The sequence below is a fragment of the Pelmatolapia mariae genome, linkage group LG3_W (assembly GCF_036321145.2).
Source record: "Pelmatolapia mariae isolate MD_Pm_ZW linkage group LG3_W, Pm_UMD_F_2, whole genome shotgun sequence".
Classification (NCBI taxonomy): Eukaryota; Metazoa; Chordata; class Actinopteri; order Cichliformes; family Cichlidae; genus Pelmatolapia; species Pelmatolapia mariae.
This window is the reverse complement of record NC_086229.1, coordinates 5,299,415-5,324,215: the sequence shown is the minus strand read 5'-3', so window position 1 is coordinate 5,324,215 and position 24,801 is coordinate 5,299,415. Positions and strand designations below refer to the sequence as shown.

Below are 24,801 nucleotides of genomic sequence, written 5' to 3'. Positions count from 1 at the left end.
CAGTACATTAAGAAGAAGCTGAGTGAGAATCTGTCTGTTGAGAAAAACATCAGTCTGTTCCACTGTCTGAATGAACTTAACGATCGTTCTCTAGTCGAGGAGATCCAACAGTCCCTCAATTCAGGACGTCTCTCCACAGAGAAACTGTCTCCTGCTCAGTGGTCAGCTCTGGTTTTCATCTTACTATCATCAGAAGAAGATCTGGATGAGTTTGACTTCAAGAAATACTCTGCTTCAGAGGAGGCTCTTCTGAGTATGCTGCCAGTGGTCAAAGCCTCAAATAAAGCTTTGTAAGTAAATATACCAACTAATACTTCAGCTCCTTCTTTCAGACACAAAACAGGTTCTTCACACATAATCTTGTGTCCATCTCCAAAAGTTTTCTTCAGTCCTTTTCTAAAATATCGGTTATTATTTAGTTAGTAAACTGTAACCACTGGAAGGTGTTAAAGCAGCTTGTATCAAACACAAGGTAAGTAAGGAGCCATAACAAGATTTAGTTTGTAAAAAAAAAGAAGAAGAAGAAAAAAATACTTTATAATGAGCTGTGTCCAACAACAAAAGTCAAAGATAGTCTACTTTGTGTTCACCTCTATTATCACTATAAGTAGCAGCTCCTCATTTGTTTACAAAGCAAGTTCAAAATGTTTTTGTGTTTTTTCCAGACTTGAATTTTAGGTGTTTTCTTATTTATGAAGTGCACATGGAAATGTTTGTTTTTCTTGTAGCAGCTTGAATATAATGAATTTCATTTGTTCAGACTTTCAGGATGTAACCTATGTGAGAGAAGCTGTGAAGCTCTGTCCTCGGTTCTCTGCTCCCAGTCCTCTTGTCTGGAAGAACTGGACCTGAGTAATAATGACCTGCAAGATTTAGGAGTAAAGCTTCTGTCTGCTGGCTTGAAGAGTCCAATTTGTACACTGAAAACTCTCAGGTCAGGATTGTTGTTGTTGTAATATCTATATTTAAAATCTTTGTTGTATTACTGGTCTAAAGAGCTTGGAAAGATAAGTGCCCGGACTTCTTTAAGTTGCTTGAAGACGTTTCACCTCTCATCCGCGAAGCTCTTTCAGTTCTATGGTCAAAAGGGTCAGATTGAGGGCCTTTGAGAATAACCCCCGAGAGGGACGACAGTGATCCTAAACAATCATGAAGTGAACCAAAGCAATATACAGCAAAAACATTGTATAGAATTATTTCTCAAAATTTTAATTTCATTTTGTCCAATGAGCTTAAGCAACACTTCCATCAACAAAACTTACCAGTTTATTACACAGTATGTGTATTAATTAGAATTTGATAACTCATGTTCAGTGTTAGGAATAATGGTGTTACAAGTAATGGGGTTACTTTTGTCAGTAACGAGTAATCTAACTTATTACTATTAAAACGCCGTTACTAGTTTTAAACAAACAGGCGGTTAAAGCTATATTCAGCTTCATATTTGCATTTAAAGTTATGAAATATGATAGAATAAACATGTTCATGGTTGTTACAGTAAAAAATATAACTTTTTCTAGTTGGATTTTGTTTTTGTTTTTTTTTCTGATTTTAGATCAGTATGTCAAAATGAAAAGATAACTGTAAATTCAGACAAGTGGGGTTGTGCTGAAAAGGATGATACCAAACAATCCAAAGTAAATTGTTTTTAAAGGTGAAATGTAGAGGTCAAAACAAGTAGTTAAAAGTGGCGAATTATACCCTGGACTCCATGGTTAAACATTTTTTTAAAGTAACACAATAGTTACTTTTCAAGCAAATAATTACTTTTATAATCTTGTAACTGAGTTACTAACTCAATTTTTTTTATTACATTTTTTAATTAATTTTTTGAAGAAGTAATTAGTAACTATAATTAATTTCTTTTTCAAAATAACTTAAACACTGCTCATGTTACTTCTAAAACCATGGTCAGATTGACTATTTTGATCTGAAAAAAAAAACATGGGTATTTTAAACAACTCTTCACCCACCCCTTTTCCCTTTTTAAACATAAAATTTAATTATCTAAAAACCTAAAAAATTAATAAAATGACAAAGGAAATTTTATTGCTATATCACATTTTATTACATGTGAACTCGATGTGTTTAACAGAGAAAAAAAAACACGAAATCTGTAGTTTTACAACACCTTAAAGCAGATAAAGCATCAAACTGAAATAAAAAAGAAAAACAATAGCAATGAAGTGTAAGAGTGGATAACAAGGTTTTATGTCTGTTTTTGATTATATGCACAACTGTAATTGATCCTAGCTCATTCAAGTAAATTCAGTCACAGAAAACAAATTTCTTATATAGGTAAACCATTGCATGAAAGACATTGCTAAATATAATAAATTAAGGAAAGAATTTCTAGCTAGCTCCTCTCGATGTGAAGGCGCAGCAGCTCTACTCTGAGCCCCTCCTGTATGGCGGAACTTCTCACCCTATATCTAATGGTGTGTTCACACACACAGATTTGCGTTGCCAAAATGCCAAAATGCCAAAACGCGTGAAACGTGCGTCACAGCAGGGTGTCTGGCGCGTGTCACTCGCGAAGAAAACTACGCGTGTCAGATTTTGTGTTGCATTTTGTGCATACGCACGTATCGCACCAACCAAAGACCCACAGAGGAAGACAGCTACGAGGCAGATGAGGGACGGGTCCCAGGATGGTCCATCAGTGGTGGAGCTGGCCATCCTGGACTCCCTGAAGAGGCCATGCCAGTATCCAATGGAACATTTCCTCCTCAGCCTTGTTCCTGCTCTGGAGAGCAGCTGGGTCCTTTTTATTCTTCTCTCTCTGTGAATACTTATATTTTATATATTTATGTTTGATGTTTTTCTGTTTGAGAATTTTAATATTATTTCAAATAAATTTTTAGAATGATTAATGTCTCAGTTCTACTACAAAGCAAATGTTGGCACACAACTTGGCACATTGTAGAATTTATTTTTATATTATACTAATGACAAAGCATACAAATACAGTGGGATGCAAAAGTTTGGGCAACCTTGTTAATAGCTAGTATTTTCCTGTATAAATCATTGGTTGTTACAATAAAAAACATGAGTTAAATATATCATACAGGTGACACACACAGTGATATTTGACAAGTGAAAAGAAGTTTACTGGATTTACAAAAAGTGTGCAATAATTGATTGAACAAAATCAAGCTGGTGCATAAATTCGGGCATCACAAAAAAAGAAATTAAATAAATATTTAGTGTATATCAATGTGTGTGTCTCCTATATGATATATGGGGGGCCTTTGTCTGGACGTGCTTCCCGTCCAGAGCTCCACAGCAGAAAGGGAAGTTCCATGGACCGCCAGTCTCCAAGTGAAGGCACAGCCATGAAGTGGACCACAAGACAGTCCCAGATGGCCCTCGCTACCTGGGGGGTGGTCTGACACACTGTGGACACACCGGCTCTGAAACTGAATGCGATGGTCCTGAAGGAGGTGACAAGGAACCTGGACAGAATTGTTCAAGTAGTATTGTGTGTACTGCAGTTACAAAATACATTATTCAAATTCCAAAATACTTTTGTGATGTCAGATTTAAATTACAAAACATAAATCTTACATAAAACATTTTGTAATTATAAAGATCATTACATAATATATATTAGATATAATATAAAAGTCAGTTGTGTTTTGTTTTAACTTTAACATATAATTTGATTGGTAGCAACTTTTATGACTACAGTAAGCTAATCACTCATAATTCCTAGACATGTCAGTCAGGTAGGAGTAAGCAAATAAACCAGGTCTAAATAAAAAAAAGTAGTGAGTATCACTACAAAGATTAACCCACAAAGGGGCCACTGTTTGATATCAGCAAACACCGAGAGCAACACTGATGGACACCACAGCCATGCTATCATTGCAAACACTGATAACAGCATAAAATTAATTAAATCAGGATTTGATGAGACCTTTCGAGTATCACTAAATATTATAAACAGCTGTCTCAGTAACACAGTTTGCTTTCAGTAAACACCGACAGCATTCACTGTTAGCATAGCACATCCATGTTAGCAGTGTATAAACGATAGTTTAACATATATTAGCACAGGTATCAATAAACGACTACCGTATTAAACACTTTTACTGACCTCGGGCAGATGGAGAGGCGCTCTGCAGGTGGGATTGAGTGCCTATAGTTGGTGTCTAGGTGGGCGATTCTGGGACCGATGCGGGACAGCAGGTCCTCAAACTGGGCGAGGGAAAGACAGTGATATCGCTGTCATCCAGGCGCAGCTCCTGGAGCAAGTGGTGAAACTCACCAAACTGCTCATGCCTCTGGAGGGCCTGTTGGACCCAGGTACGGTGAGGACGTCCTTAACGCCGCTGCTCTGCTTTCCCTTCTAGATAGAGAAGGGAAACTCTCTCTTCAAGTGCTAGCTCGACAGCTGCCATGTAGCAAAGATACTGTCTGGCACAACTCCCTCCCACATTTCCAGTTCACATGCGTGAGACGCTGCAATTTTGGGGCACGATGGATTTTTGTTGGACACGCTTTGAGGTGTGAATGTGCACGCGTGAAATTAGGGGCGTTTGGGGCGTTTTCGCCCGCGTCTATCGCGTTCGGTGTGAACGCACCGTAAGGATGAGGCCAACCGCCCTTCAAAAAAACCTAATTTAGGCTGCTTTTATTAGTGATCTCATTCTTTTGGTGACTATCCACAGCTCGTGACCAGAGGTGAGGGTAGGGACATAGATTGACCGGTAAATCGAGAGCTTTGCTTTTACACATAGCTCTCTCTTCACCAAAACAGGCCGGTACACTATCCACATCACTGCAGCCGCAGCTCCAGTCCGTCGAGCTTTTGCCACTCTTCAACAAGACCCAGGGATACTTAAAGTCCTCCACTTGGGGCAAGAACTAGTCCCTGACCCAGAGTGTGCACTCTCCCTTTTCCAGCTAGCACCATCGCCTCAGATTTAGAGGTGCTGATTCTCATTCCCACCACTTCACACTTGGCTACGAATCATTCTGTTGCGAGATGGAGGCCGTCACTAAATGAAGAAAACAGAACCACATCATCCATGAAAAGCAGCAATGGTCCAGGCACCCTATACTCCAGAAGGACGCCCAGTCCAAGTCTACAAAACGTATAGACTAGTTAGGCAAACTTTCATGGACCCTCAAGTATCCTCGAGATGGTAAAGAGCTGGCCCAGTGTTCCACAACCGGGACAAAAACCCCTTTGCTACTCCTTTATGTGAGGTTGGACTAACGGATGGACTCTCCTTCCAGCACTCTGCAATATACTTTCCCAAATAGGCTGAGGAATGTGATCCCCCGATAGAAGGAACACACCCTCTGGACCTCCTTAAAGATGGTAACCAGAGGTGTAGCCCCCGATCGCTATACAACATTGTAGAGGCATGTAAAGCAACACAGCCCTACATCATCCAATGCCTTCTGGAAATCTGGGCAGACTTCATCCACACCAGGGTCTCAGGTCAAGTGGTTGCCCCAAGATCGGAATGTCAGGGGTTTGAAACCAGTGAACAGCTACCCTGAGGTACCCCTGAGTAAGGTACCATTCTTACACACTGCTCCCCGGGTGTGGCATTGGTGGCTGCCCACTGCTTCACTGGGTGAGTGGGTTAAATGCAGAGGTAATTTCCCTACAGGGACTAACACATACACATTATTATTATTATTATTATTATTATTATTATTATGTGACACCGGGAGGCGGCCCCGGGGCAGACCCAGGACACGCTGGAGAGATTATATCTCTCGGCTGGCCTGGGAACGCTTTGGTGTTCCCCCAGACAAGCTGGAGGAGATGGCTGGGGAGAGGGAAGTCTGGGCTTCACTGTTTAGGCTGCTGCCCCCGCGACCCCACCCCGGATAAGCGGAAGAAAATGGGTGGATGGATGGACATGTGCAGTACACTAAAGCTGAACTGCTTATGGTTCTAAACCACAAGAACTTGCACACTGATGCCTGCAATGACTGGGACTCAATCACACCAGAGATCCAAAGGAACACAGACTCCAGTTTCACCATACACTGAAGTGGCGCAGGCGACTGAGTCACAGGAATACATGAGTTAAGACTGCTTTAATTTGCCCTCAATTGAGGGGTTTTTAAAGTGTAAACCTTTTATTTTAAAGTGATTTTAGTGTTACTGTCCATACAGGTGAGAAGAGAGACAGAAACATGCAAGCTCAGAATATTTCTTTTCAAATTTAATTCAAATTCAAATTTTATCTGTCTCATACACAGTCATACACATTACGATATGCAGTGAAATGCTTAGACAACTGCTTGCGACCTAAAGAAAAAAAGACTATGAATAAGATAGGAAATAAATATGAAAATTAAAAAGGGTAAATTTAACTAGGAAGGAATAAAATATAAAAATAAATATTAATGTTAAAAATGAAATAACTGTAAAAAAACAAATTAGAATGAAGGGTAAATTTAAATGGGAAAGAATAAGATAAATATATAAATTAAAGTTGAAAATAAAATAACTGGAAAACAAAATACACAATAGACAAATACACAATATACAAATATATAAGAATGTATGAAGAAATATAAATATATATACAATAACTGTAGCTGTACAATTATTAAATGGAAATGAAGAAATATAATGTCCAGGGTTGTGCAATCTGCATTTGTAAGTGTCTTGTGCAGTGCAAATATGCTTAAAGTGAATTAAGTGATGAAGTGAAAACAATGTCCAGAATGTCCAGTGTGTGTGTATAAAAACCATATGTGTGGGTCAGTACTATGTGGTGGTGTGACTGAGAGACCGTATCGCCTGCGGGAAGAAGCTCCTCCTCAGTCTCTCTGTGTTGGTCCTCAGGGACCGGAATCGCTTCCCTGACCTCAACAGAGAGAACAGTCCGTTGTTGGGATGGCTGAGGTCCTTCACGATCTTCCTGGCCTTGGTCCAGCACCGCCTGATATAGATTGAGTGCAAGTCAGAGAGCTCGGAGCGGATGGTGCGCTCAGCTGATCGCACAACCCTCTGTAGAGCTCGTCTGTCCTGCATGGTGCTGTTCCCGAACCAGGTTGAGATGTTTCCCATCAGGATGCTCTCTATGGTGCACGAGTAAAAGTTCCTGAGCACCTTGGAGGGCAGTCGGCATTATGTCAAGCGTCTGAGGTGGTAGAGACACTGTCGGGCCTTTTTCACCACGGTGTTGATGTGACAGGTACATTACAGGTCCTGAACTCCGAGGTATTTGAAGCTGTCCACTCTCTCCACTGGGCACTCATTGATGACAGGGGTCTGGTAGTTCCTCTCCTGCTTAGTGCTTAAGTCCACTATCAACTCCTTTGTCTTACTGACGTTTAGAAGGAGGTTGTTCCTCTGGCACCAGTTCTCCAGATTCCTAATCTCCTTCAGGTAGGCTGCCTCGTTGTTGTCAGAGATCAGGCCCACCACGACGGTGTCTTCAGCAAACTTAATGATGGTGGTGGAGTTGGTAGTGGCCACACAGTCATATGTGTACAAAGAGTACAGCACGGGGCTCGGAACACACCCCTGGGGGGCTCCAGTGCTGAGAGTGATGGAGGCTGAGACATGTCTGCCCATCCTTACTGCCTGTGGTCTTCCAGTTAGGAAGTTGGACATCCACTGACACATAGATGAGCTGAGTCCCAGGTGCTCCAGTTTGGTGGTGAGTGTGGAGGGAATTATGGTATTAAATGCAGAGCTGTAGTCGATGAAGAGCATTTTAACATAATTCCCCCTTCTAGTGTCCAAGTGAGTGAGTGATGTGTGGAGGAGATGAGAGATGGCATCATCTGTGGAACGATTTGGACGGTACGCGAACTGTAGTGGGTCCAGTGTGTCTGGTAGTGAAGAAATGATGAAGTCTCTGACCAGGCGTTCAAAGCACTTCATCACTACTGAGGTGAGGCTACAGGGCGATAGTCAATAAGAGAAGCAGGGTGGGGTTTCTTCGGGACAGGAACAATGATGGACTCCTTGAAGCATGTGGGGATCACCGACTAAGATACAAAGATGTTGAATATCTCAGTGAACACAGGTGCTAGCTGGTATGCCCAGACTCTGAGGATACGACCTGAGATGCCGTCTGGTCCTTCTGCTTTCCTGTTGTTCACTCTCTTGAAGGCTCTCCTCACATCATGCTCAGAGATGATGAGCACGTTTCTGGTGTTGGCAGTATCTTCCTTTCTGCAGCCATTAGCGCCGCTAGCACTAGCATCGTTGGAGTCCTTAGCTGCAGCCTCGAAGCGAGGCTTTGGCAGATGAGGTGTTCAGCTCATTCGGTGGTTGAATCATCCGTCCCCACCAATGCCAAAACCAAATCTACGCCCTTGCACCCACGGCTCCTGGTTGGGAAACGTTGTGATAGTCTTTGTCTCCACAGTATCATCCACTAGTTTCCAGATGAATCCCACGACCGCTTCCGTAAACACGCTGATGTCATCATCAGAGCTGTTTCTGAATATGTCCCAGTCCGCGTCGTCGAGTGTGTCCTGTAACGCGGCCACCAATTGGTCCGTCCAGCGCGTGACCTTCCTCTGAACCGGAACTTCCTGTTTCAGCCTTTGTTTGTATTTTGGCATGAGGAAAATGTCGGCGTTATCGGATTTGCCAAACGGAGGGCAAGATTGTGCCTTGTAGCCATCCTTGACTTTAGTGTAGCAGTGGTCCAGTGTCCTTTCACCCCTGGTGGGGCAGGAGATATGTTGATGAAAGTTCGGCACTGCGTGTTTGAGGTTGGCACTATTAAAGTCCCGTCACAATAAGCGCGGTGTCCCAGTGTTGTGTCTGGTGTTGTGTCTGGTGCTGTGTGAGTGCCTCATGCAGCTTGCATAAGGCGGTGACCGTGTCCGCTTGTGGTGGAATATAAATGGCACTTATAATGACCAATGAAGATGCTCCCAGGAGCATCTTCCTTGGGGGGCTCAACCAGGGGCAGCAGTCATGGCCAATTGGGGGCTCTGTTGGCTCTTAGGTGACGGTTTCCTCGTGGCTGCGTGCAGCGGGGATAGAGGAGGGTCTGTGCTGACGGACGTGGGTTACTGACCTGGTAGCCTGGCTGCCCCTGGGTGGGTCCGGGATGGGCGTGAGGTTCTGGGGGCGCTCTGTCTCTGGGCTGGGACCCTAGCCGGGCCTCGGGGCTTGGGTCCTGGTTGGTGTGTTGCCGGGGTTGTGGGCGGGTGGGTGCATGGGGCCCAGCTCTGGCGCAGGGTGCCGCTGGTGCATCGAGCCACCTGGGGGGCTCTTCAACTGGTGGGGGAGGTTGTTACACCTTGCAGGAGTTCTCCTCTCTTCAGGAACTCTCTCTGCAGGAGGGGGAGATACAGGAGAGGTGGAGGAAGATCTCAGCCTGGGCGTCTATTGTCTTGTGTAGTCTGGAAGATGAGTGGATGATGGGGTGGCTGCAGTTTTCTCTGTGGTGGGGTCAGGTGGACTGTCCCGGGCTCTGTGGGGCCGGGCTGCTCTGCTGCACTGGGCCCCGGTCCGGATGGGCCTTGGCCCCCTTTCCCTGGCGGGTCGTGGAGTATGGGGGTGCCTACTGGGGTCAGCGGGGGAGCTGGCCCAAGGGCGGGGTCACTTGCCCCTCCCTTCCATCCCTCCCCATCTCCAGCTGCCTCCCTCTTACCGCTCCACCACAATCACCCACACATGCAGGGCCTTGAGATAGGGGTGTGTCACCAGGGTGCAGAGCACCTCTCAATTTTAAATACACGTAGACATTGAGAGCTATCAGGTGGGCTATGTGCTTACCTGCTGCTCTCTGGCAGGTAGCTCCATGCCCTCCTGGGTTTTAAATGCGCCTTAGAACAAACATACACCAACACTACATATGAGCGGGTGTAGGGAGGTTTGGAGTCTTGTCACACCCTCGTTTTCTGCGGCCTGTTGAAGCGGGGGGGCTAGGAGGAGGAGTTGGCCGTCCGACTGGGGTCTGGTATGTGGGGCCTCCCTGCCGCTGTGGAGTCGGGGCGGTCTGCTTCTCCCCACCTCAGAGAAAAGGGTAACACCACCTGGGTCTGGGTGCAGTTTCCCCCTCCAGGGGCAAGGGTACCTAGACCTTCTTAGAGTATGCTTGGGGAGTGTGATTGTGTGTACAGCATCTCTTTATGTCTGTCTCCACGTTGGTTGAGTGTGGAGTAATTGCATTTGAGAGCATGAGGGTGGGAATGGATGTTTGTATCTGTGTGTGCCTGTTTGTCTGTGTCTATATGTCAGGTTGGGTATCAGCCTGGGGCTCCAGGCCCAGGCACCGATCAGCTGTTTTCCTGTTCAGTGAAACACAAATTTCTAAGATTATGTGCTGTTCATTGATTTTTTTTCACTCCCTCTTACCCCTGCCCTCCAAACATTTTCTTACAATGTTCTTGTTTTTTGTTTTCTTATTCAATAGAGTCTTACACACAGCATTTAAAATGCACACACAGCTATGTGTCAGGATCCTTGAGCTCCTGAACCAGTGTTTTGAGTTTCTTGTGTCTCAGGGTTTTTGTATTATGATGCATGTTCTAAGTTGTCCTTGTTGCCTCAGTTTATTCTATAGTCTAGTATCTTAGTTTGGGTCTCTTGTATATTGTTTAGTTTTCTGAGTATTTAGTAGCTTCCCTCTGTGCCTCCTTTATGTTGGTCTCTGTGTTTCTTTGTTGCTCTGTCAGTCCGCGTCTGTGTTACATTTCCTGTTTTACTTTGAAGGTCTGTGTCCTACGTGAATGTATTGAGTTTCGCTTCCCTTTGGTCTCGTTATGTCTGATTTCTCCCAGCTGTGCACCCCTCCTGTGTCTCATTCCCCTTGTTATTTCCCAGTGTATTAAAGCCCTGTTTTTCTCTGAGTCAGTGTCGCATCGTCCCTCGTGCAGTGTTTCCTAGTGTCTCCCTGTACACTTAGAATTCTCCCAGTTTAGTTTTGACATGGTTTTGTATTATTTTTGATCCTGCAATAAAGCAGTGTTTTTGAATTCCCATTTTTGCCTCTGTAAAGTCTGCGTTTGAGTCCTTATCTCCTGCCTGCACACAGCGCTTCCTGACACTATTGACACATAGCTAATGACATGCCCATTTCTGCATCACAGAATAAATCAGCAAACAAAAAACAATAACAAATAAAATAATCGTTCTATACAGTGTTTACAAATGGATTGTTGTTTTGTGTGTCTGCAGGCTGTCAGGCTGTCTGATCACAGAGGAAGGATGTACTTCTCTGGCCTCAGCTCTGAGCTCCAACCCCTCCTATATGAAAGAGCTGGACCTGAGCTACAATCATCCAGGAGACTCGGGAATGAAGCTGCTGTCGGCTGGACTGAAGGATCCATGCTGGAGACTGGACACTCTCAGGTATGGAGAGAATGTCTGATGGATGAGGGAGACCTGGAAACATTTCCTTTTTCCTGTACTAACTTCCTGTTTGTTTCCATGCATATGTGACACAAATAGTCACATACAGAAACATTCTTCATTTGCTTTTAACAGAAACTCTAGCAATATGTTATAACATGAGCTGCAGAAATGGCTCCATGGAGATACAGTGTAATTATGACAATTTTTCCTGCCAGCCTGACAACATCAGCAAAGTGTGTGGGCTAATTGGGTGTTAGCCATGGTTGGGTTTTTGCATGCTGGATTAACAGGTAGATATAGACTGAAAACAGAGAAAGATACAAGGCTGTGAATCTTTTCAGTCTGTGTGTATAACAAACAGCAAGAGAGGAGCAGCTAACATTTGCAAATGGCAGCCTAAATACTTGAAACTCTGACAAGCTAATACTTCTAAAATTGTCTTATTTATCGGCCGTGTTAAAATCAGTTTTTTCTTTCTCATTGTGCTGCTTGAAAACAAAAACTGAAAAAATGTGTACTTGAGAACACATTTATTGTGGATTAAATTGTAAATGCTGATTTTGTCATACTACGTCATGGACAAAACATGCTTTGCAGCTAATCAACCACAGTAGTACAATTAGCATAGTGTTGTTAGCTTGCTGTTAGCGAGTAGTGAGGGGTGAGTTGATATACCAAGAGATCCAGGATCAGTCCAAATCGTTAGCAGTTTGATCCAAGTATAGATTGAAGTGTATTTGTAAAAATATTGGAGTCTTCCTTTATGTGTCTAACAGTATTTCTAAGAGAGCCATGTAATGTCCATGTGTGCATGCTGACTGTGCTGATCTGACCCCCCTCCTCCTTTCAGGGTGGAGCCTGCTGGAGTCGGATGGTTGAGACCAGGTCTGAGGAAGTGTAAGTGTGTTTTTATTGTGATCCATGAAAACAAAGCAGCACACATTCAACCATCTTCAAACTGTCACATCACTCATTCACATCTCTGATGTCAGGAGTCATCATCAAAGTGTCAATCAATAAACAGATGATGGATTAATAACTGCAGCTGGATTGTGTTTGTTCTCTCCATCAGATTCCTGTCAACTCACAATCGACACAAACACAGTTCACACAAACCTTCAACTGTCTGACAACAACAGGAAGGTGACACATGTGAAGGACATTCAATCATATCCTGATCATCCAGACAGATTTGATTCTTGGGCTCAGCTGCTGTGTAGAAATGGTCTGACTGGTCGCTGTTACTGGGAGGTTGAGTGGCGAGGAGACGTTTATATATCAGTGAGTTACAGAAGAATCGGAAGGAAAGGAGAGAGTGAAGACTGTGGGTTTGGTTGTAATGGTCAGTCCTGGAGTCTGAACTGCTATGATGATGGTTCCCAGTGTGTCTGGCACAATAACCGAGACACATATGTCTCCACATCTTCCTCCTCATCCTCTATCTCTGGTAGAGTAGCAGTGTATGTGGACTGTCCTGCTGGCACTCTGTCCTTCTACAGAGTCTCCTCTGACACTCTGATCCACCTCCACACCTTCAACACCACATTCACTGAAACTCTTTATCCTGGATTTAGACTCCATCCTGATTCGTCAGTGTGCCTGTAAAGAGTGTCCTACTGTTGAACAGATAGTTCAGTCTGTACATGTCTGTCCCTTTTACTCAGAAACACGTTTTCATTATTCATAGGCTTCAATCCTCATTTGAAAATAGCCTTGTGATTTACCTATGTTGAACAAAACATGGTGCAGGATGTTGGTAACAGCTTGGTTAACAAACTCTTAGAAACATTTAAATATGTATGTATAGCAATGCATATGTTTTATATCACTTTAGTTTAGTTTTAGTGACCTACAAACACAGTGAGCATTTCTGAGGCAGAGAGAAAAGAGGAGCACCAACTCTGTGAGCTCACCAACGCACACATTTATGCTTGGTTTGTCTTCACAGAGAAAAACACACTTCCTGCTGCTGATGTTTCGCATTAAAAACCTTGATAATTGATAACTGTAAAAACATTTGATTCATTTGATTGAATTGGGGGAAATGTCTGAATGTATCTATAAATAAACTAAGAGTGTATAACTTGTATAAGGAGTATTGCGTACATGCGAATGTGATGTTTCCATGGTGACGAAGCACCTTCATCACAGTGAGAACACACAGTTATATCAGTTATGTCTGAGTGTCCAACCTGATTGTCTAATCCTGCTTCACTGACAGACTTCTGGACTGTTTCAGAGAAACTATCAGGATCACCGCCCTCCAGTGGTAACTGTCAGTAACTACAACTCTCCACATAGAATAATAAGTTCGGACACATTCACTGCAGAGTATCAGCAATAATCTTTATCATTGTGATTAGGGATGGGTACCGGTGTCCAGTGCCATGGTGGTACTGGTTCTGACATAAACGATAAAAGTAGCGCACATTTCGGTGCTTTATTTCGGTGCTTTTTTTTTCCTGAGCCAATTCTAGCCAATCATTTTACGTTTCCGAGGATAGTAGGCGGGTTAGGTACGTACGTTCTTTTTGTGCAGAGCTACAGATTAAAAATGCCCAAGGCACAGCGGTCAAAGTCTGGCTGTACTTCACAGCAAAAGATGCAAACTCAGCAGCCTGCAACAAGTGCTTTAAGCTGATACTGTGATACTGTCAAAGGAGGTAACACCTCGAATCCGATGGAACACCTGACGACGCATAGCGTTTTTTTTTTAAAGCCGAGAAATGCGCCGTGTTTGATAGCTTGCTGCGAGACCTCACACCGAGCACATCTACTGCAGGAGTGGTGCCTGTTATCGGACCCGGAGTTAGCAACATCCCCCAAAAACCCGAAGAGTAGAGTCCTGGCCCCTAGCCCTGCCAGTGTAGCAGAAATGATGACGATGAGGATGGCAGCAGCAGCAGCCGTTCTTCTCTGCGTGAGTAGCTTAATGTTGTTCGTGTGTAATTTACGTTGAGTAGGCTAACCACGTTATTACATTAATGCATGTAAGGTGAACTAGCAAACACCATCGTAGTTACATGCGGCTGTCTTCTTGTTTGATGGCAGATACTCCCTTCACCCTGGCCAAAAAGGCTAAAATGACCAAAGAAAAAGTGGAAAACAGTTAAACATGAGAGGTTTTTTGGCAAAGTTTGTGTTTTTTCCATTGTTTAAGTACTGCTTCCAGCCAAGAGTAATACCATATATGCCCTATAGCTGCAGAAAAGGCTAACATTGTTATCTTTTTACAAAAAAACAGCTGAACATGAGAGGTTTTTGGACAAAGTTTGTGTTTTTTCCATTGTTTAAGCACTGCTTCCAGCCAAGAGTGAGACCATATATGCCCTATAGCTGAAGAAAAGGCTAACATTGTTATCTTTTTACAAAAAAACAAAACAAAACAGCTGAACATGAGAGGTTTTTGGACCAATTTTGTGTTCTCCATTCTTTAAGAACCGGTTCGAGCACCGTTTAAGCACCAGCACCATTTCAAAAGTACCAGTTTGGCACCGGTATCGGATAAAACCTAAACGATACCCATCCCTAATTGTGGTAATGACGCTTTATATGGAACACTGATATTATTAAACTGATAAAAACACTGACACTGTCAGCAGAGGGATAGAGAGTGATGACACCTTACTGCCCTCAGGTGATCACAGTGAGGAACTGCATGATATTAAAACTGTGACAGGTGTCATCCTTAAAGAAGAGCATTTCCAATCAATATATTTATATTCCAACAAAGAGCAATAAAAATCATTAACAACATCAGCTTCGATCAAGCGTCTGACTCACTATTCATCAAATTAAAAACACTTCAGTTTAATGAGCTGCTCGAAGCTGATTCCGAATATTTGGCCTCATGTATGTTGTCTTGCTCTCTACATAATTTGGACTGTTTAAAGCTCAAGTCCCATAAAAACACAATGCACTGGGAAAAAACTCCTAAGAACCAATAGTAAATATCGTAGTATTACACTGCTGCTTGTGTGTGGACTTCTCTCAGGCCCTCTCTATGCTGTCTCCTTCCAGTCCATCCCTGAACCTTCAGGACCCACTCAGGTGAACCTTTGGATGATGGAGGCAGGTCACATGACTGAGAAGATAAATCAGGTGTTGTAGATGATGGAGAAAAAGGTTGGAGAGAGGATGCTGCTCCTTCTTTGAGCTTGACATGGAACTTGTCATGTTGTTTGTGTGCTGTTGGTGTGACTCAAAGAAACCACAGAAACAAAGAGGCTGGGTGACGTCTCCATGGAGAGAGATAGCCACAGTTTATCTTCTCACCGCCAGAGGGTAACAAATCAGCTTCAACAGAGCACCAATCTTCTTCACAGTTAACGTCTACTTTGTTAGCTATATTAGAGCTCTGCTGAGCTTTGTCAATGATCCGTCTTTAAACATCATCACCAGTTAGATCAATGACAAACTAATCACATATCATAAATATGTTACTAATCACTAATCATAAAGATGTTTGGCAACCCTTAAATAATCCTGGAATCAGCTCTTACTCACATAGCAGATAGGTCTGGCTTAGATCTGGTGTCAAGGCAGCACTGCTGGCTGACGTCTGGCATGGTAAGTGGTATGTCATCCAGATATGGGGCAGGCCTGGTGTAGATGGCAATGTTTATGTGATGGCATGCCATATTTGGCCTGATTATTGTTTGGTTTTTGTGGCGCAGTGCTTCCTGTACTTATTAATATAGGTGTATAACTCTCTACACCAACTTCCTGTTTTTCAGTCTGACTAAGCACTTAGTTTATGAGTTAAAAGTGGCCTTGCTTTACAAACCATCATTATTAAAGTACAAAGAACAAAATAATTAGCAAATAAGCATTAAATATATACATTTTAAATCTCAACAGTTCCCCCCTTTTCATTTCTCTCCTGAGAAGTGAACTAATACCTTATTTATCCCTTTAAATGTACTTTCATGCGAAAATAATAGCTAAAATATAACAAACCTATCCGGTCTTAACACTATTTTTGGGCAATTTACATAACATAGAAATCCTGCAAACTATTACTAAAGTCCCTATCATTACTCTTTATTATTTTTATGGTCACACTTAACCTGTATCTAACAAGCTTTTAGTCTCCTAAACAACACATTTTCTGGAACTGTGGTTCTCTGTGCTCTGTGCTTCGTTTTGCTGGTTGGTTCCGTTCGGTCTCGGGCTTCCTGGATTCTCACCACCCCTGTGGCTGCTGTGGTTCTGGAATCTTCTCCTGTAAAGGATAGAAAACAAAACGCCTCTCTCTGCTACACCTCAATATTCTACTGTGTTTGTTAGGTTTATATAGTGGATTGTCATTTATGCTTAGAAATATCTACTCATATATGCTTAGAAGTATATAATCATTTGTAGATTGAAAGAATGTCTCATCCTACGAGGTCTGTAACAACTCTGTGTAGCATGAAGAGGGGAGTGCGTCCACTCCTCTTCAGAGTGTTCTGGCATAGATCACTCACCTCTTGGGATCATGAGCAAGGTTGTATCTTCTCTTGCTGATATATGATATAGCAAACACATGTATATCTGTTTAAGCATAAGTGCCTTTTGTTTAGATGAACTGCTGGACTTCCAGGCCAGCAGGTTTAGGAAGGGATTTATGGGAACACACAGACACACACACAGTATTCTTTGTTCACATGTATACCTATATAAGATGTCATATGTTAATGACCCTATGCATATTCATGGAACCACAATAAAAGAGCAGTGTTACAGGGGAGCGGACGAGAGCAGCTGGGGTCAAGCGAAGGAACGGCGCCTGTCCAGTTCTCTCCCGTGCACGTAAAACATAAAGAATGTTGCCTACTCGTGTCTTGCTTGCTGTGTAATTAAATTGTCTTCAACGTTCCAGGGAATGGGTTCAAGCCACAAACCTATCAGTGTTCATCTATTGTTCCCTTAATCATTTAAAGTTGGTTCCAAATATCATGTTCTGGGCTCTATCCTTTATATTAACTTTACTTAATCTTTACTTAATCTTTAATGTTCTTTATGTGTGTGAGGAACACTTTTAATTTTTAAAGACACCCAGGGTAAGACATACACCAACAACATATCAGGATAAATCTCCGCTAGAAAGCACAATCCAAATTTAGTCTATCAGGGTTTACGCCTCCTTTTACTACAAGCAGCTACATAACATGGAAAAGTTACCGTTAATGACAGACAAGTTTCTGTTATCTGCAACATTTTGTTTCGACCATCTCACCCCCAACACGTTTTCTGTTGACTTATTCATGGCATGCTTAACACCTTCTGCATCACTATTCTACTAAAATACATCCAACCCAAGTCAGAAATTTTCAATCAGTTAAGCTTAAGCATATAAGCACTGTGTCACTTCTGTGTAAGTTTTACCGTACCTAAATTATGAAACACCCAAAAAGTCATAAAATGATCCTAAAACCCCTTATTTCACATTAAACCTGAAATTCCCCCTTTTGACACATCTTATGTGTCACAAACTGAAAATGCTTCACCAGAGCTTAGGGAATTAAAAGAAAAAGGTTAGTTATATTATTTCTCCAAACACCTCAGCGATCCTCCTCTCATGCATATTTGCTCCAGGCCTGCAAACCTGTGTTACAGGGATAAAATCAATTTAATCATCATGTCTTTTTGAACTCCTGGCTCCATCCAGAGCCTGCATCCTTGGAACTGCCTAAAAACAAAACATGTGTGTTAACCTGAACTTCACATTTCATACTCAGTTTTCCCCATTTATGATCCAATCTGTGTTTTAAGAAAGAAAACTTAAAACAGAAGAGTTATCAGTCATGTGTTTCTTCGGTTAATGGTAACATGAGTTATATCAAAAAGTTTCTCCCCTTTAGCATTTGGCATTTTCCCAACAATATAATGTAATACCATACTCTAAACCCAGTCAATAAAACAGAAATTTTCTTTTTAAAGCAAACATCAGCAACACAAAATTAACAGCCATAAGATTAAGTCTTCAGCTCCATACTCTTATGTGAACCTTCAGTCTCCCCTCCGTTCTCTCTCCTCCTCCTGCTCCGGCCAAAAGCAAAGCAAAACAAAGCAAAGCATCCCCTCTCTCTTGCCGGCATGGTAAATTGTTTGTCCACATTTATTCATCCCAACCTTGGTCCAGTCTTTATCTCAGTGTCCAGTCGGTCCAATCTTTAGTCCACATCTTCCGTCCAGTCCTACGCAAATAATCAGATTCTCCATCCTCAGCAACATGAGCTCATTCATTTGTTTTATTTTGTTTTGTTTATTTTTTTAAAGAAAAGAGTTCTTTATGCTCTTGGACTGGATCGAGTCGCTACAATCCTTTTAGACAGGTACTTACAACCTGATGACTCTCAGATTTGGTTTCAAAGTGTGGACAGGTCCTCTCTTTGCTCCTTAAATGCTTTGCTTCTTTTATTGATTTTAATGCTGATATTTTCCCTTTTTTCTGTATGAGCTTACCTGCGATAGCTTCTGGACACTTATAGATCATTAGGACTAAAGTGTTCTTAACAGAAACAGCAACATTTTTATAGTTACCTTATCCTCAGCGTTCCGTGTGTCTGTGGCCTAGACACAGCTGAAGCCTGATTACAGCGTCTGGGCACCGAACAGCCTCAATAGCCTGGAAAGATGCTAACTGCTAGGCTAACTAGCAACAAGATGCCCTACCTCTCCACAGATGACTACCACAGCCTCCTGCAGAAGATTGCAGTACTGGAGACAAAAATTCATCGCTTAGAATTAAACGTGGAGGTAAATGGACTGTGTGGAAATGAAACAACATTGCCTTTGATTCAAAACAAAGGCAATGAGCAAGCTAGTATACAGCTAAGGAGCACAGATAACATGTAACAGAGGCCACACATAATAGAGGACACACTCTTGACCTACTGAGGGCCTGAGCATTTCAAAGGTTACTGTGTCTGATGTGGGCCTGTCTGATCATTACTGTGTTTTCTTTGAAAGCAAAATTTCAGCCCACACAAATATATCAACAGCAGTGATCACAAAACGGTGTATAACTGAACACAGTAGTGAGGTCTTTAACCAGGTCTTCCCATTAACACCTGACCTGTCCAAAGGTTCAGTCAATGAGCTCGTCACTAGCTTCAATGCTAAAATGTTAAATGTAATGGACACTATTGCTCCCATTAAGGTGAAGGTTATCTCTGGAAGGAAAAAGTCTCCATGGAGAAACTCCACACTGGTGAAAAATGAAAAAAGAGAGTGTAGGAAAGCTGAGCGCAGATGGAGAAAAACAGACCTCCGGGTTCATTATGACATCTATAAAGAGAAACTTCACAATTATAATTTACAACTGAGGAGTGCAAGGAGGTCCTACTTCTCTGATATCATCACCAAAAACAGTCATAATGCTCGGGTCTTATTCTCTACAGTTGACAGGCTAACAAACCCTCCTGTGTCAGTGGCAGCTGGACTTCATTCAACCCCGGCCTGCAATGACTTTGCCAAATTCTTCACAGAAAAAATCCATAAGATTAGACAAGCAATTGGTACATCAACAGCAGATACAGGACATGTACTGTGTCCACCGAAAAACTGTTTAAACATCATCAAACAGTTTCACCCTATTAACAGCAAAGACCTGGAGGACATCTTAGGTCAACTGAACTCCTCCTCTTGCTGTTTAGATGTCCTGCCAACAAGTTTTTTCAAAAAGGTCTCAAAGACTTTGGAGTCAGACTTTTGGAGGCAAACTCTCTCTCTCTGTGTGTGTGTGTCTGTGTGTGTGTGTGTATGCACGAGCCTGTGAATGCCTGCATGTGCGCGTACTCATATGTCTACGTGAGTGCACGTGAGTGAATGTATGTGCGTACCTGTGTGTATGTGTGAGTGCACGTGAGTGAGTGTGCATGTGGATGTGTAAGTGTAACAATTTAAGCACTGTGTGTGTGTTTCTCTGCGTACGTGACTTCCTGGGGGTCATAAAAGCAACCTCAACCAAGCCACACCAAATTCCTTTAGACCACATACAAAACAGAGTTAACATATTACAAATATTGAGACCACCACTCTGCTTGCACTGGGCCATTGGCCTCTTATTGTCTTACATTTACAGATCAGGTGGCGAGTCTCCTGCAAACCTACTTCAAAGTTATAACAATTAGGAGTTTTTATTAAAGGTACAAGCATCAGCATCAGCAACCCCCAATTGTAGCTTCCTGACTCCTTTTATTTATGACACCAGACCCCCAGTGTCCATAAATGTCATGGTCCTGGGTCAGTGACCCAGTGTTTTTAGTTTCTTGTGTCTGAGTTTTTTGTATTATGATCTTAGTTCCCTTTGTTCCCCCAGCTTATTCTTTAGTCCAGTGTCTTAGGTTGGCTTTCTTGTATTCTCTTTAGTTCTCTGAGTATTTAGTAGCTGCCCTCTGTGTCTTTTTGTTGTTGTTCTCTGTGTTTCTTAGTCGCTCTGTCTCCCCTAGTCTAGTTGGTGTCTGTGCTACTTCCTGTTTTACCTTGAAGGTTCATGTCTCTTGTGAGTGTATTCTACTTTGCTCCCTCGTCTCGTCAGTTCTGATTTCTCCCAGCTGTGCTCCCCTTCTGTGTCTCATTCCCCTCGTTACTTCCCTGTGTATTTTAGCCCTGTGTTTCCCTGTGTCAGTGTCACGTTATCCCTCATAGCTGTGTGACGTTTTCCCTGTGGCTCCTTGTGCTTTAGTTTTCCCAGTTTAGTTTTGTGTTGTTTTTGTGTCCCACTCCATGCCAGCAATAAAGCTGTGGTTTTTTTTAGTTTACCTTTTGCTTCTGTGAGTTTGCGTTTGGGTCCTACTCTTGCCTACACACAGCCGTATCATGACAATAAATTCCTTTCTCTCTAAACAATTACACACAAACTCAGGCCACAGCTAAACCAAACTGAAAGACAGAGACAAATCCTTCCTTATTACTGTGTTTTAAACAAATTTAACACATTACATTCTAACAATTATTGTCTTGTACTAATAGCAGACAAGTATCACATGTGGAGTTCCCCAAAGGTTCCATCTTGGGACCCCTTCTGTTTAACATTTACATGCTCCCACTGGCACAGATTATAAAGAACAACAAAATAAACTATCATAGCTATGCAGACGACACACAAATATATATCACAGTGTCACCAGGAGACCGAGGCCCTGTACAGGCTCTTGGTAAATGCATTGAGGAAATCAATGACTGGTTGTGCCACAATTTTCTCCAGCTAAACAAAAACCAAACTGAAGTAATAGTCTTTGGTGCCAAAGAAAATAATGGATTGGATTTCATATGGCACTTTTCAAGGCACCCAAAGCGCTTTACAATGCCATTATTCATTCACGCTCACATTCACACACTGGTGGAGGCAAGCTACAGTTGTGGCCACAGCTGCCCTGGGGCAGACTGACAGAAGCGAGGCTGCCATATCGCACCATTGGCCCCTCTGGCCAACACCAGTAGGCGGTAGGGTAAAGTGTATGGGCAGAAATCTGTGCCATCAGAAACTGAATTTGAATAAGTTAAATTTGAATTTGAATTGCTCAGATTGAATCTAATTTTTAACTTGAATAAATGCTTTTGAAAACTGAATTTGAATTAGTCTAATTTGAAATTTAATTTATGGTTTGAAAATGAATTCATTTGCTTTGAAACTGCATTTTATCCTTTCAAAATCCAGCTCTCGAATAATTTCAGTTTCACTTCTCACCATTCAGTTTCAGTTCTACAATTCAATTTCAGTTCCAAAATTCAGTTTTTGGGACTTACATCCGGTTCCGGTTCAAGCGCAGATTACTAGAACTACATTTTGCTAGCGGACTGAAAGTGTTACTGACGGGAATCTACAGCGTCTTGAGCTGAATGAAGACTTCAGAAGTCATTCGTCATGTCGAATGACCAGCGGATAAACTCTCAGGTTGGTAATAAATGTATTACATGTATAAGAACAAGCATCATGTTAACAAATGATAGCCGTACAGTAACTTTTATGCTTATTGTAGCTGCTAGCTAAAAACGCTAATTTAGCCTAGTTTGCCCTGAATTCAGCTTTGACAAACAAATATGATCGACTGTTTCTAGTAGAATTCCGAAGTTGTCATCTTGTACCCTCTCAGAGCCCTGTATGCTTGCAGAGACCCCTACAGTAGGGAAACATGCAAAACGGTGTCCAAACCTTTGTATTTGAGCTTTATTTCTGTCTTACACAGCATCCCAACTCTTTAGCTAACTTAATAACTTTAGCTAAAGTGAATAGTTAGTCTAATTCATTAGTGCAGCATTACTGGATCACCTCTGTTTAACTTATTCAAATTCAGTATTTGATGGCACAGATTTCTGCCCATAAAAGTGTCTTGCCCAAGGACACAACGATCGAACCGGCGACCTTCCGGTTGCAGATACGCTTCCCAACCCCCTGAGCCACGGTTGCCCACGACCTGTTGATGTCTAAGCAGGACCTGGAAAAACTAGTCCATGCATTAATCTCTAGTAGGCTTGATTACTGTAACAGCATGTTTACAGGTGTGCCTAAAAAATCAGTCAGACAACTACAGCTCATTCAGAAATCTGTTGCTCGAGTCCTCACTAAGACCAAAAAAGTGGACCACATCAGTCCAGCTCTGAGGTCTTTACACTGGCTGCCTGTCCGTCAGAGGATAGACTTTAAAGTTCTGATGCTGGTCTATAAAGCTCTGAATGGTTTAGGACCAAAATACATCAGTGACCTCCTGACCCAGTATGAACCTTCCAGATCTCTCAGGTCATCTGGATCCGGTTTTTTATCAGTTCCCAGAGTCAGAACCAGACACAGAGAAGCTGCATTCAGCTTTTATGCTCCGTATATCTGGAACAAACTCCCAGAAAGCCTCAGATCAGCTGAAACACTCAATTTATTTAAATCCAGGTTGAAGCCTCACCTGTTCTCAGCTGCTTTTGATTAAAGCACCAAATCCACACTTAAGCTTAAATTTCAAAACCTACATTTTAACTACTGATTTTTCTACTGTTCTGATTTTATATACTGTTTTGTTTGTTTGTTTGTTTGTTTGTTTGCTTGCTTGCTTGCTTGTTTTAATCAATTTTAAATCATAGTTTTTATTTGTTTTTGTTTTTAATGTCTCTGTAAAGCACTTTGAGTCACCTTGTTGTTGAATTGTGCTAGACAAATAAACTTGCCTTGCCTGATCAGGTCCCCACAGGTAGCCTTTTCCTCAGCCTATTGTAATCTGGAAAAGCTTACCTTATGTTTGTTCTCCTGGAAATCTTTTAAAGCGCTGTTAATTCAATCTTGCAGGCCTGCTTAGAACAAAAATGAGAAAAAGAGAGCTGATTATCAGCTCATCAAAGCACAAAACATCATCACCTGCCAGGTTTTCTCTAAGTGCGCTATTACAAAAATAATGGGCCCCTCTAATACATATCCATGTTTAATAAAACTCTCACTATTAAAATCTGGGGCCAGAGCTGAAACTGTTCTGAGCCAGCACAGGGCTGCCAGCGTGTATGCAACTGGTCCGTAGCTGCACATAACTTACACATTGCCCACATACCGCAAAGAATGACAGCCCTTTGGCAGAGGCAGGAAGCAAAGATTTCAAAGACTTTGGAAAGAAAATTAGTGAAAGATGTGTCGAAAGAGCTTGAACAGCTGCAGAGACACGAGTGAATGACCTGGCTGAGTCAGGAAAGACGTCCCTGTAACCCAGGACAGATGGACTGAGACTCAGACTAACATCAACTCAACTTGTGCATAAGTTCCACCTCAGAGCCAGACTGATCATGTGACCCTGGTAGTTTTTGTTTCCAAAGTCACAAGATGTCAGCATCCAAACTAAAAGCAGAATGTTTGGAAAGGATGTGTGAGAAATTCCTGCTCTGTTTAACAGCAACTGGAAATGTTAGAGGGCTGAAAAGCAGATTTTGATTGTGAAGCTAATAACCAATGAAAGATAATCATGTTTCATATTTCCTAAAGATCAGCTCATAGTGAGCTGAGCTGTTTTTAGTCACAAATCATAAATGAAATATTGATAGACACATGAAACATGTTGAGTCATTTTCTGTTGGGAGGTTCTGGTGTGACGGTAAAGACGGTACAGTAACATCAGATCCAGTCTGTGAACCACTGGAGGGACTGGACTGTGTTTCCTGTGTAGGACACAGCTGTGAGAGAGCACAGAGACACAGCAGCTGTGAACCCGGACAGGACATCAGCAAATATGTTAGCTTTCTGTTTTTGAATGAAGCTGATCACATTTACTGATTCAAACAGCAACACACACATGAAGAAACAGCAGCATTTAACTGCATCATGTAGAAATATCCGCTGTTACCATTCAGGCTCATTTTCACCTCCACTTCCTGCAGCTTGATGATTTTTATCTGCAGTAAATGTGCCAAAGTGTCTCATGTAGAAACACAAATGTACATGAACACAACTACAAACAGGATAATATGTTTATTATTCATTATGTCTAATGAATAATTAATGACTAATCAATGATTGATGACTATCATGTCTCACTGGT

At 42.2% G+C, this 24,801-nt stretch overlaps 1 protein-coding gene across 1 annotated transcript in view; it reads left to right on the top strand.

Annotated features, from left to right (window-relative positions):
* The window catches only part of LOC134620251 (uncharacterized), a 331,095-nt gene extending 318,185 nt beyond the window's left edge, over positions 1-12,910 (top strand). The window contains exons 21-24 of the mRNA XM_065470089.1: positions 761-934; positions 11,129-11,302; positions 12,156-12,202; positions 12,378-12,910. Coding sequence (XP_065326161.1) covers positions 761-934; positions 11,129-11,302; positions 12,156-12,202; positions 12,378-12,910 — 928 coding nt within the window. The remainder of the gene's footprint in view (positions 1-760; positions 935-11,128; positions 11,303-12,155; positions 12,203-12,377) is intronic.
* The last annotated feature ends 11,891 nt before the right edge of the window (positions 12,911-24,801 follow it).